General features: G+C 41.4%; 1 protein-coding gene across 3 annotated transcripts in view; it reads left to right on the top strand.

The window, feature by feature from the left end:
• Nucleotides 1–16,923, top strand: part of Elavl4 (ELAV like RNA binding protein 4) — an 84,131-nt gene that overhangs the window by 37,867 nt on the left and 29,341 nt on the right. For 2 of the 3 annotated variants that reach the window (XM_052176998.1, XM_052176997.1), the window contains exon 1: nt 537–780. In XM_052176998.1, coding sequence (XP_052032958.1) covers nt 552–780 — 229 coding nt within the window. In that variant the 5' untranslated portion in view covers nt 537–551. Of the gene's footprint in view, nt 1–536; nt 781–16,923 lie in introns of those variants that run through there. The other variant, XM_052176996.1, reaches the window with a different exon arrangement.

Here is a 16,923-nt window from a genome sequence, read left to right as displayed (position 1 = left end):
CTTTTCATCTCCCCCGAATACACCCATGAAAACAGAAGTTTGATCAGTGTTTAAACACCAGTGGAAATCTAAGACCTTCCTGTATGGAACAGCCCTGTTTAATTTAATGTCATTTTATTTTATGAGATAGTTAATAAACAGGTACTGTATTTGATCTTGTGAGTTTAGTCCTCTATATTTAGCTTTTTCAGCTTTAATGGAACTATAATTTTAATCATGATTATTACTTTACATTTTAATTATAATTTGGTGTGGCTTAAGTATACATTTCTGAGAATGATTGTGTAATGAAAACAGGAATTAGCTTTTCATTAACAAAATAATGGGAGATTTCCCACTGCATTCTAGTCTGTGTTCAAAATCAAGGGGCTGGTCTAAAAATAGCAAGAGGAACTTAACATCCTGGTTAAAAACGTGCTTCTAAATTGGCTTTGCTCCATCTTGCCTCATCTTGTTCTCTTTCTTTTCAGCAAATAAAATCTAGAAACAGACTTTGTGTCTTCTGAGATTTCAAAATACTCCTTTTTTTTTTAATTTAGATAATTAGCACCATGGAGCCTCAGGTGTCAAATGGACCGACATCCAGTACAAGCAATGGGCCCTCCAGCAACAACAGAAACTGTCCTTCTCCCATGCAGACAGGCGCCGCCACAGATGACAGCAAAACCAACCTCATCGTCAACTACTTACCCCAGAATATGACCCAAGAGGAATTCAGGAGTCTCTTTGGGAGCATTGGTGAAATAGAATCCTGTAAACTCGTGAGAGACAAAATTACAGGTATGCTCTTCAACATTCAGGCTAGGGATTCACGGCAGACCTCAAACACAGTGCATGTGGGTGGAAGTGCATCTGAGCACCTACACCAATATTCTACATAAAAGGATTGTATGCATACACAACATAAATTCATACCATGTACACATATGTACACCACAGGATCCTACAGGATGAAAAGACTAGGAAGATTTTGAAGCTTTTTCACCTTTATGTAAAATGAGCCTTTGGTTTTATACTCATTCTTGGTCAGATGCCACTACTTTTTTTTTTTAAGATAGGGTTTCATGTATCCAAGGCTAGACTGTATAGCTGAGGATGCCTCCACTTTCTGACTTCAGGGATTACAGGCATGTACTACTGTGCCTGGTTTTGTGGGCACTAGAGATAAGATCTCCATGCATGCTGGGCAAGTACTCTACCACCTGAGCTATGTCCCTAGCTCTTCCTTTGGTCCTGAGTTCTGCCTGCTGTCTCTCCTCCCCTGTACTCCATGCTGCTTTTCTTTCTTCTGTTCTCAGACATTGTGCCCAGTTTTCTTCCATATGTCACAACAAGTGTTTTAAAGGGGGCCAAGTAGAAGGATGACATAATTGCTTTCTGTCTGTGAGAAGAGCAAGTCCCAACGATAGCAGATAATTCTAGAATGTAAATACAGAAGAAGGGAGATGCTTAATAAAGATACATATGGGAGATGTTTTATCTCATATATTTGTTCATTTTGAAGATGGTCTTTAATCAAGCTCTTTCTTCTCGACTTGTATTTAAAAACAAAGCAATGCCCTTATCTCCATATAACCTCAATAATTAGGATTTTAATGTTTTTGTCAGACAGTTAAACTATGACTGTTTTGGGGGGGGGGGTTCACTATAATCTTACTGGAAGTGAGAATATTTTCCTTAAAAAATTAATGAGCTGCATAATGAGAGCGGTGAAGCTGCTAGCAGAGTGCCCCACTCCTGCAGTCACTCACGTCAACCTGGAGTCCCTGTCTGCCAGTCGTGAATGTTGACTGCTGTGTCAGTTTAACTGACAAGCAACTGGCTTGCATAAGTAAAAATGAAGATCTGTGATTTAGTCAGGATAAGATATCATCCCCCTTTTAAATCAGATGCTACAGTGTATACATGTGCATACAAATAAATACGCTCTTTTACTCTTCTAATTCACACATAAATGTTTCCCCTTTAAATAAGCGCTATTTGCTACAGTGTAGGTCACACAGTGCTCCCAACACAGTTTCTTTAGCTGTAAAATTGGGAGATGATACTTATCTTAAGAGTGTATTGTAAGGATGAACTGAGAGACTGGCTGTATCACACTTAGCAGGATGGCTGTTGGAGAGAAGTCTTTAGTTGGTGGAGAGTGCTATTTATGAAGATATAGCTAGTATCCTTAAAGGAGTGTGGTCAAGATGGGAAGCTGATACCCAGCCTCCCTAACAGGACCAGGCTTTCCAGCTCTTACCCACGTGTCCTGGATCTTCTATTCTTTAACAAAAATGCCTGTACTTTCATGAAGCCGATGTTTAGATTCCTTGAATAATCTTTACATAATGGGATGATAATTCAAACCAAATTAAAACCAGTTAACCATATGATTCTTCCTCCCACTCCTATATAGAAAATGTATTTTTGGTTTTGCCTTACATTCTAAATAGGGATTCTGCAGGCTACATTAGTGAGTGGGTATTACTAATCACCTTTTCAGGAGAGTTCCCTCGGAATGGTAGTGAGATTCTTTTTTTTTTTTTAAGTACTGATTCATGGTGTTGTTCCTTGTTTCCTGAAGACACATGTTTAAACAAGCAGATTCCTTTACTGAAAGAATGCTAATTTGGTAGTTCACCCAGTAGATCTGAATCCGAGTGACAGCTTAGAAGACAGCCTTTAATTTGGTATACAAAACCAAAATTGTCAACTCTGCGTTGTTTAGCACACTATCAAGCACAAGCAGAGACATACAGCAGCATCTGGCCTTAAAGATGAAGCTTGTGGGTTCAAGGCAGAAATACAATTTGGGCATAAATTTATAATTACATAATTTTTTATTTCAGGGAAAAACATATTTGTAGAGAATTGATGGGAATGAGGCAGGGAAATATTGAGAGACCAGAGATATTTGCCCTCATTTGGTAGCAGTGTTTAATAAAAGTAGAACTTATGGTTGTAAAGAGTGCTTATTAAATTCTTCATTTACACTACCTAATTAATTCTAGCATTTTAAATTAACAGTGAAACTGGTCCCTGCTGTACCATTCCATAGATACAGCATATTTCCTCCATCCGCCCGTTGTTCAGGTTTAATTGGCTATGCTAAAAGTCAGAGAAGGAGGGAGAGATGGGGCTGTGGGGAGGTAGGGAAGGATGAGAATCACTCTAGGAAGACCCTCAGAGGCCTGCTGGGAGTTCGGTCCTAACCCAGGCCAGCAGGAGTGAAATATCACACCAGGCAAGTGTGAAGGCCACAGCAGGTCCAGAAGTCAGGGTGAATGACATCATAGGTATTTTTGTTGCCCTGAATTTTAACATGCCAGTCCCCCCTTTTCTTCCAACACCTCCCACAGATCCCAATGCATCTCGATCCTGTGAAGTTTACAAGAAGTTCTAAACATCCAGTGGGAGGATTGGGGGAGGGGTGATAAAAAGATAAGAATTTAAGATTAAGATTTCCCAACCCCAGGGCATTCTTTAGGAGAGAATGGGAGCAGGGTCTGATAAGTTCAGATCGATTGGCTCTTGGCTTTCTGTCCTTTGTGAGAATGCACAAAAGAAACTTGGTCAAAGATGTTAAGGACAGGAGGACACCATGAACAAATACTTAGTGCTAGATACTTACTGAGCACTGGACATAGCTCACATCCTCACCGCAGAGGACAGCTTCTATTTTCTTAGAAAAGAAACTGAAGCCAGGCTAAGTAACTTCTCAAGGCAGCACGGTTATCCTCTGTGAGCTCAGGAATCACCTAAAAGCCTGATTTTATTCTGGAGTATGTGCAAGGAAGACAGCTAATTCCCTCCCACTAACCCAAACAAACACTGTGTTCCTGCAAGGAGAGGTTGCTGCCTGCCCTCTGGAGAGCATCCCTAATGCACCATGCCCTTAAACAAGACTCCTGTGTATGAAGGGAAGCATGGATAACAATATTTGTCATCCTCTGGGGATATAATTCAACCTGCATCTTTCTTCAACGTTCAGGCAAATTTACGAGAGTACCAGATTTCAGATTCCCTTATAGCGCTTGCTTCGGGACATCTTTGTCAACTTACTAAGTAATATCTTCTCAGAAACACTTGATTTTTCATTTTGCACTTGGGAAAAGACACTTCATCTAGGTAGCCAGGAGAGAAAATCTATTTTCTGGGTATAGCCTTGGGTACATGATATCACAGAAAGCCAAGTCTCTGCGTTTTTCCTCCATCCACTTGCTGCTGAAGAGAAAGAGACAAGTCCTGTGAGCCTCAAGGTTGGGGGAAGAATGCCAAGCCCGGGGAAAGCTATGTATTTCTCCCTGGACCTGTGAGAATTCATTTAGGTTCCTAGTTTTGGTTGTGTTTTATTGCCCTTGGATTTTGTTTTGCTTTACTGAATACAGATTTCTGTATGATTGGAATTTTAGGGAAGAAGCATACAGCATAGCCAGGACATGCTAAACTTCATTATTATAAATGTCTACCTTGTTACAGTCCCACCCCAAAAGGAATAAAGAAGGGGATAAAAATAACAAAAGAAAGTCTCTAAAGAGTGCTGGGGACAAACTCAGTGTTAGCTTGCCTGCTTGGCCTATGTAAGGCTCTGGCAACCACCACCACCACCACCACAACAACAACAACAACAAAGACCTAAGTCCCTTTATCTGCATCGTCACAGGAATAGCTTTTAAGAATAAATTTATGGTCATTTCAGCCAAGATAAAGCTTTACAGGCATTTTTTTGAGAATAGAGCAGTCCAAACTGAACATTACACACCTGTGTGTAAGATAGACCCTAAGCACTCTGCTGCTTGAAGAAAGTAGAGACGTTAGCTGATGCTATTGCAGATTAGAAAGATGGATAGAGGGAATGAAGACAAAGACATGGAGCTGACATTTCAAGCAAGGAGCAAAAGCATTTTCTCTCCTTCTGTGCTTTGGCCAAAGCAAGCACAGTTCAAAGGTGGAGGTGGCTCTTTGGAAGCAGTGGTCCAATACAAAGCAGCATTGGCAGATGAACTTAAGAATGCCTTAAAATAGTTATGACTTTTCTCAACACTAGAGTTTTTCCTTATAACGCGTCATTGACTTAGTAACACCATTCAGTGGTGAAAACAGAACAAGTGGGTAAAATCTCACCAAACACTCTGGGAACCAGGGGGAATTCTTTGTCAGTATCTTTGTACCTGACTTTATCTCTAATTTAAAAGGAGAAGAAACTCTATTTCAATATAGTGACACCAGAACTCTTCCTTGGGTCTGTGAAGGAAGGGCCAAGCAGCCTCCATGTCTCTCAGGAGTTGAGACTGGGATGGATCATAGCAGTGGTGAGCCTGTCTCCATTAGAGCTTCCAGGCGAGGGGATTAAGATAGTTATCTTCCCCTTTGTCTCCCCCTCCAAATTTGACAGTTCTGCCCTGATTCCAAACTTAGGTAAGGAAATATCCTCTCATTTTCAGACAGCATGGTCTGGAAACTGGGAGAAGAGAGTAAGGCTCCAGGCTTGTTCTGTTTCCCCTCTGCTTTTAGGGAACTGGATTTGTAGGAACACTATAAGGCTTTGGTCATATCTCAGAGATAACCATATATAAAAATAAAGGAATCAAGGGGAAAAAAAAGCCCTAAATTCTGAAAAGACTTTGAATTTACTCCTAGAAATTCGGGCATCGGGTGAACTTATTAGAATAATCTAATCTAATAATCTAATAAATTCACCCGATTAAGATGTCAAAGATGATTAGCTGCTGCTTTTGCTGTGCCACGGGCATCCTGATGTGGTTTCTAGGGCAAGTGTTGTGTAGCAGCTTATGGAATAATAGTACATTGGGATTTCTAGAGAACGATGGGGCTGCCTCTGTCTGATAAGCACCCTCGTGCACTAAGTGTTGTGCTCAAAAGACAGAGTCCCATCTAATCCTCAGCCTCCTTTACAATGAAATTTGAAGTTGGGGGTGAATAAGCAACTTTCATAAGTTGAATCACTCCCCAAGTGCAGGAGCTGAGACTTGAATCCACCCCTGTCTCACTATGAGTTGCCAATGTGTACTTTATATCTAGCTGCTTCCTACAAAACAATCAGCTGACTTCTCCCCTTTCCAAACTAAACCCAGTGAAAACTTTATAGTCAGTGAAAACTTTCAATAAAGGGAAAATATAATTAGAGCTCAGAATCTTTTGATTTGGAAAACAGCACATAAATATATGCATTTAAAAAGAAAAATTCTGAATTCAACAAGTCACTGCTTACCTGAAATCAAACCTAGAGTAGTTTTTTTAATATATAGCTTTTTTGAAATTATAATTGCATCATTTCCCCCTCTCGTCCCTCCAACTCCTCCCATATGCCCCACACCTCAAATTCATGGCCACTTTTTCAATTAAATTATGTATTTTAACTTCTGATTTTCTTTTTACTTCTTGCAATGCCTTATATTATGTTCCCCCTTTTTTTCTAAGCACTGCATTGCAATGGAAACTGCCTTAGGTTTCAGTGTAATGGAACCCAGCCACAGCTAGGTATATTCAAGAAAATCCCGATTGATTCTCTAAATGAAGTTTTCTTCTGTGCACATGCAAAGGATGTGTGTTAGTGAGGGGAAGAGTATAGGAAATCGTTTGCGCATGTTTTGCTCTGAATTGGAAAGATGCAGGTCCCCTGGCTTGCATGTACCACCTCCCTGCAGTCGGTCACTTTACAGGTATGCCACAAAGAAGAATGAATGAGGTTTGGTGTGTTGACTTGGAAGGGGGGTTGATCACTGCTGAGGGACGTTAAGGGGAAATGTTATAGATGTAGAGTACATTTGTTAGTCTACAGGGATTGCAGACTAGAAGAGGAGTCTACCTTATGAAGGAGAACAAGACTATTGGAACATTAAGTGTAGACAGCAAACCGTATAATCATCGTGCCTCTTACACACCCACCAAGGGCAGTCAGAGACCTTCCATTGCTCCTAATTAGAATTTCTCAGTTGAGCGGAGCTGTGAGGTTTAGGGTTTGTGCCAGCACATCAGGATTCTTTCAACAGTGTTTTGTTTTGTTTTGTTTTGTTTTGTTTTGTTTTGTTTTGTTTTGTTTTGTTTTTTCCAAAAATGGCAGTAGTCAGGATTACAACCAGCTATGGTTTCCTTTGCCTCTTAGTTATCTTCCCCTTTGTCTCCCCCTCCAAATTTGACAGTTCTGCCCTGATTCCAAACCAAGGTAGGGAAATATCCTCTCATTCCAGGAGTGATGTCTCAATGGCTTTTACCTAGGATGTGAATTAGCTAGGGTTTTTTAAGGAGTTTCTATTTCTGTGCTTGAGCTGACTGGTTCATAAAACCAATTCCCTGTTCACTCAGCCTCCTGTCTTTCTCCTAACACACACACACACACACACACACACACACACACACACACACACGCACGCACACACGCATGCGCATACACACTCACTCTCACACACATTCACTCACACACATAAACACACAACGCAACCCACTCTCTCACATACACACTGCATGCACATACATGTGCACAAACACACAGGAACACATCAACACCTATATACCACATACATACATACATACATACATACATGCAAAAGTCTTTGGAAAAACAGCATGAGAGAGATGATTCTTAATAGTGCAAGGTAGAGTGGCCAGGTTGATTACAAGTGGGAACAAAGCAATAAGAAAATGTCGGACTGAACTTCCCACCATCATCTGAAAGTGTAACTCATCACATTCAGGGCTGGAGTAAAGTGCCTTCTGAAACATGTAAGGGAAATTCACTTTGCTCATCGGAGAGGTGTGGTGGTGATAATTTCCTTTTTGGCCTGCCCCATGCCCATTCTGTATCTCCGTTAGGCTCCTAACTGATGAATTGAACTGTGCGTGCCTATGCCTCATGAGAACTAAAATATCTCTTAAGTTGCCTTTTTAGATTTTCTACAGTGCCAAAATTGATCTTTGATGGGGGAAGATATTTCTAGTTTGGAGAGAAGATAAAATTCAGATAGAGGCCACATATCTGTGTATAGCTTTTTACATTTGTAAAGCATTTCAATCAGCCAACAGTATTTATTTAGTGTTTACTCTCAGTCCAGGAATATGTTAATCTATTTCCTCTTAAACTTTATCAAGTTTATGAGGAAGTTCAAAAATGAAGGGCATGCTACTACAAAGACAATAAGCAAGGAAAGGCCAGACATTTTAAGGCCCTTCACCAACCCACAGATAAAAAGAGACAAGTGACTGTCTTCCAAAGCATAGCCACCTTTTCTGTTTTCTAAGGTGGTTTGTTGTGATTTGGTTTTTATCAAAGTCCAATCTTACTTTTCTACCCATGACTGTTAACATTGTGAAAAAGAGTTGATTTGATGGGTGAGTAGAGGACTTAGTGCACAAAAATGAGAATGTGAGTTTGGATCCCAGCACCCATGTCAAAGTAGCGTATATAGTACTAGTACAATGTACCTGGAGTAGCATACATAGTACTCAGTGCTGAGGCAACAGAAACAGGAAGGTCCCTACAGTCTGATGGCCGCCCAATTCTAGCCAAACCAGTGAGCTGTGGGTTCAATGGCAGACCTTCTCAAAATGAAGTGGAGAGCAGTTGAGGAAGACACCTGATACCGATTTCTGACCTCCATGTGCCTGCACACGTGCACAAACACACACAAACACATAAACACATAGATACCACAAACATACACATACATACATACACACACACACACACACACACACAAGTCTTTGGAAGGACAGCACAAGAGAATTAATTGGAAACAGCACAAGGCGGAAACTTGGCAGGATTCCTGCTATGTGGTAGCTATTGTGACAGGCATACGGTGTCTGTAATTTCATTAAAGCTTTATATTTTCCAGGATCAGTGACTATTACCCCATTTTGCAGATGAGGCTGCCAAGCCTAGAATTACCTGATAAGTCTGTCCAACTGTAAAACCTTTAATTTGTCTATTACCTTAATATTCTGTTTCTACCAAGTGAAGGTGAAGACAACATTCACTTTGAACATTCAAATTAAATGGACTGAGATGCCCAGAACAAGTGTCAAAAAAAGTAGCCCTTAAACATAATAAAACATAGATTGTAGAAAATCAGTATATGGTAAGGAGGCCATTGATCCAAGCTTCAGAGGTATTGCTAAAGAGTCAATGTTTATGCCTCCTCGCCCACCAGATTCATATACTGAAGTACTAGTCCTCAGGGTAACTGGAAATAGGACCTTTGCCCAAGTAATTAAGGTTAAATGAGGTCATGTGGATAGGATCCAATAATATTAGTATCCTAATGAGAAGGATCAGAGAAAGCGGGCCCTCTGTGTATCTGATATCAGCTGAGGCAGTCCACCGCATGCCAAAAGAGGACCCCAGCCAGGACCCGTTCATGCTAGTACCCTGATCTTGGGCTTCCAGCCTCCAGAATGATGACAAAATTAATGTATTCTTTTTTTAAAAAATATATCTGAATAAGAATATTTTTGTTATTAGCAGCCCAAGCTGTATAATATGAATATTATCAAAGAATAGTGAGTGGCGCAGTGAGGGCCTCTTCACAAGGTAAGTTTTGCATGCCATCTTTGTCAATGAAGGAACTACAGCTCAGGGAGATTAAGTGCTTCATTCAAGGTTACAACTAATAAATGAAGCTGAGATTTCCACCCAAGCCTGCTAATGTACTAATGGTTGACAATGGTCTACTTCTACTCTTCTATTTCTGATAATATCCCTACCCAACAAGATAATGTCTTTCTTCCTCCTGAGGTCAGGTGCGTGTTTCCTCACTGACTTTTTCCACATCAATTTCTTGCTGATTTATAAGTCTGATTTTTCTAATCAGCTCTTGTTTCATACTTGAAAGTATGGTAATGCCAAGCCCAGTGACATACATGGATGCCCGAGTTAGGATGGCAACTCTCGGTACTGTGACTGCTCAGGGATTTCTCAACTCTTTCATCTTGGATAAGATTAATTCTCATCTATGGTGTAAGTAAGGTCTTTGCTCACATTAGTTGTCAAAGGCTTTTATTTTCAGCGCCTCCTTTAACCTGTAGAAGCATCCAACATAGACAGTTCATAGACAGTTGTCTAATCTTGCATTACAAGTCAGGCCAGGGAAACCCAAGGAAGACTTGAATCAATCATGTGGCTATTTTCCTTGCTCTTTTCTGCTGTTCCTCCCCCCTGCTGCTCCTCCTCCTCCCCTTTTCCTCCAGTTCCTCCTCCTCCTCTTCTTCTCTCTCTCTCTCTCTCTCTCTCTCTCTCTCTCTCTCTCTCTCTCTCTCTCTCACACACACACACACACATACATACACACAATCTTCTATCCTCCTTTTTCTTTCTGCCTTATTTACACATATGCCACTTTGATCTGAAAGGACTTGAGTTGGCTTACAAGATAAAGAGCTAATATTAAAATAACTCATAGGCAGAGAGAAATAGATACAGAAGAGTAAAAAAGACACCAGCAGAAAGTTAGTAAATAAAATGTGTCTGAGAACGAACAGACAAGCTAGCCAGGGTTCTCTTGCATAGGAAGGAAAAACAGATGTGACAACCTTTGTCGCCTTTTCAAGTGTCAACCAGGAGCTCTATCCTGTCTTTCCAGCTTCTCCATGGCCCTTTCTCTGCATTTCCAGGTGTCTGGTTGTGGTGTCAGCTGCCAGCTATAAGGCAAGACAGGCTGCGAATCCTGAAATCATATACTCGGAGCTTTCCTTTGCACTTACCTGTTTCCTGGATCCAGTTTGGATTGATTTGGAGGGTTTTGGGGGGGGGGTTGTTTTTGTTTTTGTATGGCAAAGGCTGCCAGTATCATGGAGAAGCTGCCTGAAAGGTCTCTGTACATGAGATACAGACAAGGCTCACAAGAGAGCAGTTCCAAAGCAAGCTGCCCCTGCTTGCAACCCTTCCAGGAAGTGCTACCTCAAGTCTCTGCAGTCTTCTCCCTCCCTAGTGTTTCCATTGTTCTGGTGGCCGGACCCCAATCTGGACAACAAACAGGAATCTGGAATGTCATTCTCATGTTTTGGCAGTGACGATGAAATGGAAAACAATTCTTATCTATCTTTCTTCTTTCCAGCATCCCTCCCAATCACTGCAGCCTTGTGGATGAGACAGCCACCATGAATACAAAGAGAAGGGCCTTACCCAAGCCACTCTCCCCAAACATGCCCACACCCACCAAACACTGCTTACAGAACCAAATGGCACTTCAAACCATCCCAAACTGACATCAAAGTTAGAAACACCCTGCCTTCCCTGCCCCCCACACACACATTGAATAGATGATGGGGCTGTTGGATGAACTGCAGACCAAGAGGAAAACTCCCTCCCTCCTTTACTTCATAGCTGTTAAGGTTCTGTCTAAGCTCCACCCCACAGTTACCTGGCAACAGCAGTTATGTCCCTCCCTACAGTTACCTGGCAACAGCCAGGTAGGCCTGGCCTACTATAAAAGAGGGTGCTCGACCCCTCCTCACTCTTACTCTTTCTTACCCCCTCTTACTTCTCTCACTCTCAGCCTCTCCCTTGCTGCCTCATGGGCTCTCCTCCCCTCCCCCCCTCCATGTGGTCATGGCTGGCCTCCACTTCTCTACTCTCTCCCTCTCTCTGCCTTTCTCTGCCTCCATTATCCCCCTTAACTCTCCCCCCCCCATGCCCTAAATAAACTCTATTCTATACTATGCCAGTGTGTGTCTGGTTCCTCAGGAGAAGGGATGCCTCAGCATGGGCCCACTGAGGCACCCCCTTCCCCCACACCGCCATATACCATATTCTCTAATCTCTTTCTCTCTCTTTTTTTTTTCTGGCAGGACTTTTAAATATTTACTCAAAAATATTTAAATATATTTTCATTTATTCTTGCAAGAAAACAGTCTTGATATTTGTTTCCACTGAATATGTCTTTTAACCGTGCCATCATGCTTCTTTTTTTTTTATTCGATATAATTTATTTACATTTCAAATGATTTCCCCTTTTCTAGCCCCCCCCCACTCCCCGAAAGTCCCGTAAGCCCCCTTCTCTTCCCCTGTCCTCCCTCCCACCCCTTCCCACTTCCCCGTTCTGGTTTTGCCAAATACTGTTTCACTGAGTCTTTCCAGAAACAGGGACCACTCCTGCTTTCTTCTTGTATCTCATTTGATGTGTGGATTATGTTTTGGGTATTCCAGCTTTCTAGGTTAATAACCACTTATTAGTGAGTGCATACCATGATTCACCTTTTGAGTCTGGGTTACCTCACTTAGTATGATGTTCTCTAGCTCCATCCATTTGCCTAAGAATTTCATGAATTCATTGTTTCTAATGGCTGAATAGTACTCCATTGTGTAGATATACCACATTTTTTGCATCCACTCTTCTGTTGAGGGATACCTGGGTTCTTTCCAGCATCTGGCAATTATAAATAGGGCTGCTATGAACATAGTAGAGCATGTATCCTTATTACATGGTGGGGAATCCTCTGGGTATATGCCCAGGAGTGGTATAGCAGGATCTTCTGGAAGTGAGGTGCCCAGTTTTTGGAGGAACCGCCAGACTGCTTTCCAGAGTGGTTGTACCAATTTGCAACCCCACCAGCAGTGGAGGAGTGTTCCTCTTTCTCCGCACCCTCTCCAACACCTGCTGTCTCCTGAATTTTTAATCTTAGCCATTCTGACTGGGGTAAGATGAAATCTTAGGGTTGTTTTGATTTGCATTTCCCTAATGACTAATGAAGTTGAGCATTTTTTAAGATGCTTCTCCGCCATCCGAAGTTCTTCAGGTGAGAATTCTTTGTTTAACTCTGTACCCCATTTTTTAATAGGGTTGTTCGGTTTTCTGGAGTCTAACTTCTTGAGTTCTTTATATATATTGGATATTAGCCCTCTATCTGATGTAGGATTGGTGAAGATCTTTTCCCAATTTGTTGGTTGCCGATCTGTCCTCTTGATGGTGTCCTTTGCCTTACAGAAACTCTGTAACCTTATGAGGTCCCATTTGTCAATTCTTGCTCTTAGAGCATACGCTATTGGTGTTCTGTTCAGAAACTTTCTCCCTGTACCGATGTCCTCAAGGGTCTTCCCCAGTTTCTTTTCTATTAGCTTCAGAGTGTCTGGCTTTATGTGGAGGTCCTTGATCCATTTGGATTTGAGCTTAGTACAAGGAGACAAGGATGGATCAATTCGCATTCTTCTGCATGCTGACCTCCAGTTGAACCAGCACCATTTGTTGAAAAGGCTATCTTTTTTCCATTGGATGTTTTCAGCCTCTTTGTCGAGGATCAAGTGGCCATAGGTGTGTGGGTTCATTTCTGGATCTTCAATCCTGTTCCATTGATCCTCCTGTCTGTCTCTCTTTCTCTTTTTATGATCACAACAATAGCCCTTGTGGGTTCAAATGTGGTTACATGTGTGAAAGCATCTTGCCCCAATGAGGAAAGATGGGTTTGGTGGGTTTTTAAGACTGTGAGTGGAAGTCTTTAGTTCAGTATTTGAAAACATCAGGATAAAATGTAAGATTATTTTAAAAATTAGACCATTTTAAGGGCTGGATAAATAACTCAGTCAGTTAAGTACGTGCAAGGACCTGAGTTAGATCCACAGAACATATGATTCAACAACTACAATGACAACAGCAAAAAGAACAGTCATAGTATCATGTTCTTATAATCCTAGTACTGAGGAGGCAGAGACAGGCAGATCCTTAGGGCTCACTAGCAACAGTGAGCTACTAGCTCAGTAGCAGCCCTGCCTACTGCTCAAGTTCCCAGCCAGTGAAAGACCATCTCAAAAAAAAAAAAATGATAAGATGATACATGAGAAATGGCACCAAGATTATCCTCATACCTACATACACATGAATATATATATATATGTATGTGTGTACATATATACATATACATATGCATATAATATGCATATACATATGCACATACACATATACATATGGAGAGGCTGCCTGAATGGAGTCCAATGCATACTTACACACTATATATGTGTGTATATTATATTTTTAAGGTAATTAAGTCAGTACAATAAAAATACAAGGATATACCAGGTTCTTATTCTAGCATTGGATGCAGGACTTTCTGTGTATCAGGACATTCTGTGCCTTAGGTGCTTCCATAAAGGGGGTTAATAGTGCTTCTTGCCTTCCTGAGAGCGTAAGACTAGATGAGATGCTAATATGCTGGTGAGTTTTTGAAGGGACACTGGTTCAGGATATTACTGTGGTCACTCAGAATATAGGATGCTGTAAGCAGGGGATTTATAAAGACAAATAGCCAACACCCTGTGATAAGGCAGCTTTGCTTTCTAGTCTGCCTTCCAGATGTTTTGTTCAGTTATCTACGTACATCTCAGCAAAAGCTGATTAACTCTCTCAGACATCAGTGTCTAACTGTTATTAATGCTCGAGCTGATCAAATTACATTGCCACAGATCCAACTTGTGCTGTTAATATTAGATTTTGGATTCCGGTCTATAATGAATGATTTTTCCTCCATGCATTGGAAAAATTGGTTAGCCGAGTTCATAAGAAAGTTTAATTAGCAAGCTGTTTGTGAAAATAGCGGTGGTGAATCATCACTCAAAATGAACTAACATTTCTCAGGGTTGAGATTGTCCTTCTCTTCCCTGAGCAGCCATGCAGGATCCTTTTGTTTGTCAAGCTGGCACATGCTGCCCACTTGAACCGCACCATATAATAAACTAATAACAAAGCCAGCAGATTCTTAAAGCCAGAAGGAAGGGGAGGTGTAGGGTGTCTGTATTTATGCATATGTGTCTATGTCTTCCAGAGGAATATCACAGACTTCCTGGAATCTAGCACTGTGCTAGGCAGAAACCTAGTGATAAAAATATAGACTGCCAATAAACCCCAGCCTTCGTAGCTATACAACAGGTATTCTCACCCTCTTTTCCTCAGTTTCCTCACTTCTAAAATAGAAACATTCATAGGATTATTGTATGGGTATCAACATGGGTAAAATAGACGGAACATCATCTGGCATGTAGTAATATCATTTATACCAGTTCTTTTTGTTTTATTTTGTTTGGGGTTGTTTGTTTGTTTATTTGTTTGTTTGTTTGTTTGAGACAGGGTTTCTCTGTGTAGCCCTGGCTGTCCTGGAACTCACTCTGTAGACCAGGCTGGCCTCAAACTCAGAAATCCATCTGCCTCTGCCTCCCATGTGCTGGGATTAAAGGCACGTGTGCTACCACTGCCCCTTATACCAGTTCTATGTATTATTATCCCTATTTTACATTTGAGAAAATATGTTGTAAAAAGGGTCTAGTTAACTCTAGACTCACGTGTCTTCTAAGTAGCATGGCAAGATTGAACCATGTGTATTTGACTCCAAAGGCCCTATTTTCATCCTCTACACTAATAACCTCCCGGAATCAGATGTCAATATAGATACATTCTCTCCCCACTCCCCTCCCCTGTGTAGGTCATTGTGTTAGAGCCAAGTTATACTAATATGAAAATGTATCTTCAGCTTTCTGATCCCCTCTCCGCTATAGCTCTATGATGTAAATAGCTGATCTTAGAAGCATGACTGTATGATGTCTTCTGAAAAGAACCACAGACAACAGCAAGGGAAAAGAAACCTTGGAAGTAAGGATCTCTGGCTCGCTTCCCTCGTTTACCTCTGGCCCTCTGTTATCTCATAAGAAGTACCTCAGTATTGAGAGCCACCTTATAGTAATTATATAGTGATGAGACGCTGATCAGTCCTGTTTCAGAGACTAATATTCACTTAGGAATCCTATTGGTCTTTCCCAAAACTGTTTAATCTGCAGTGAAGTTTGTTGTTGTCATTGTTGTTGTTGCTTTTGTTTTAGTTTTGGGGGTTTTTTTGGAAAGGGGAAAGGGAGTTCTGTGGCAAAATGAGTTTGGGAAGCTGAAGGGAGCATGTCTTTTAATAGCCCACTTCTGTGCTAACACGTATTAGGGACTTGGAAGGAATGATAGACTGTGGGATCGTCCTAGGTGTGATAGATGAGTAAGCAATAGGTCTTGGTGTCTCACCTGTTTCCAGGAGGGACCGAAAGTGGTACCCGATGGATCCTTCTCCATAGGACAGGTACTGTGCTTCATGAACTGTGCATTTTGGAAAGCTGTTAAGCACTGGGCATGCCCTGGGCATGATCCAGCCATCGGTTCATCTGACCACCAAATAATCAAAATGGCATTTCATTTTCCATTGTGTAAAGATCTGCACCCTGGGTGTCCACAGCCTTCAGTTCTCGCGTGTTCCTGGGCACGCCTTCATTTTCATGCTCGGTGTCCTGGGATGCTCACTCTCTGACACTCAGAGAGCCAAGGGTGGCTTTCGGCTTCCATCCCTACCCTACAGACCTGTTTCTACATAAGTGTGTCTGTCCTCGAGTGTCCTCTTACCTCAGTCCCTTACCCTCACAAGCTAAATGTTGTTGTGGTTGTCATTTGTTAAGACAAATATACTATTGCTTCTTTTAAGAATTTAAAGAGTTTCTTTCTTTTAAAAGATTTGCTGGAGTCAAACTAAGCTGTCAGACCACAAAGGTAGGCATCAAGTCAGGTTCTTTTCAGATGATGAACTCTTCCATGGTGAGAATAAGAGAGCTTGTCTTCACATTATCAAGGCTGTTGTTGGTAGATCCAAGGCCAGAGAAGTCCAACCCCTTATTGCAGAAAGCCCACGCTGATGGGCTTCCAAGGTCCTGCTTCAGCTAATATTTGACATCCTGATTTATCTCTGTACACACCTCTCTCTCATCTCCTTTAGTGAGAACAAAAATCTTTCTTCAGTCTGTTCCAGTAGGTTTCTATTCTGCTGATATTTGTGGAGCACTGCTTTGCTCCAAGCCCTCTCACACAGCCTATCTCATTTAATCTACATTTCAAAGTGACATTAGCAGCTTCCACGTACCCTTTATAAGAATGGTGTCTGGTGGGGGAGTTTTGAAAGCCGTTGTCTTAGTAT

Source organism: Apodemus sylvaticus, chromosome 3 (assembly GCF_947179515.1).
Source record: "Apodemus sylvaticus chromosome 3, mApoSyl1.1, whole genome shotgun sequence".
In the NCBI taxonomy this organism is placed as follows: Eukaryota; Metazoa; Chordata; class Mammalia; order Rodentia; family Muridae; genus Apodemus; species Apodemus sylvaticus.
The sequence above is the reverse complement of the archived record's forward strand: the minus strand, read 5'-3'. Positions and strand labels throughout refer to the sequence as shown.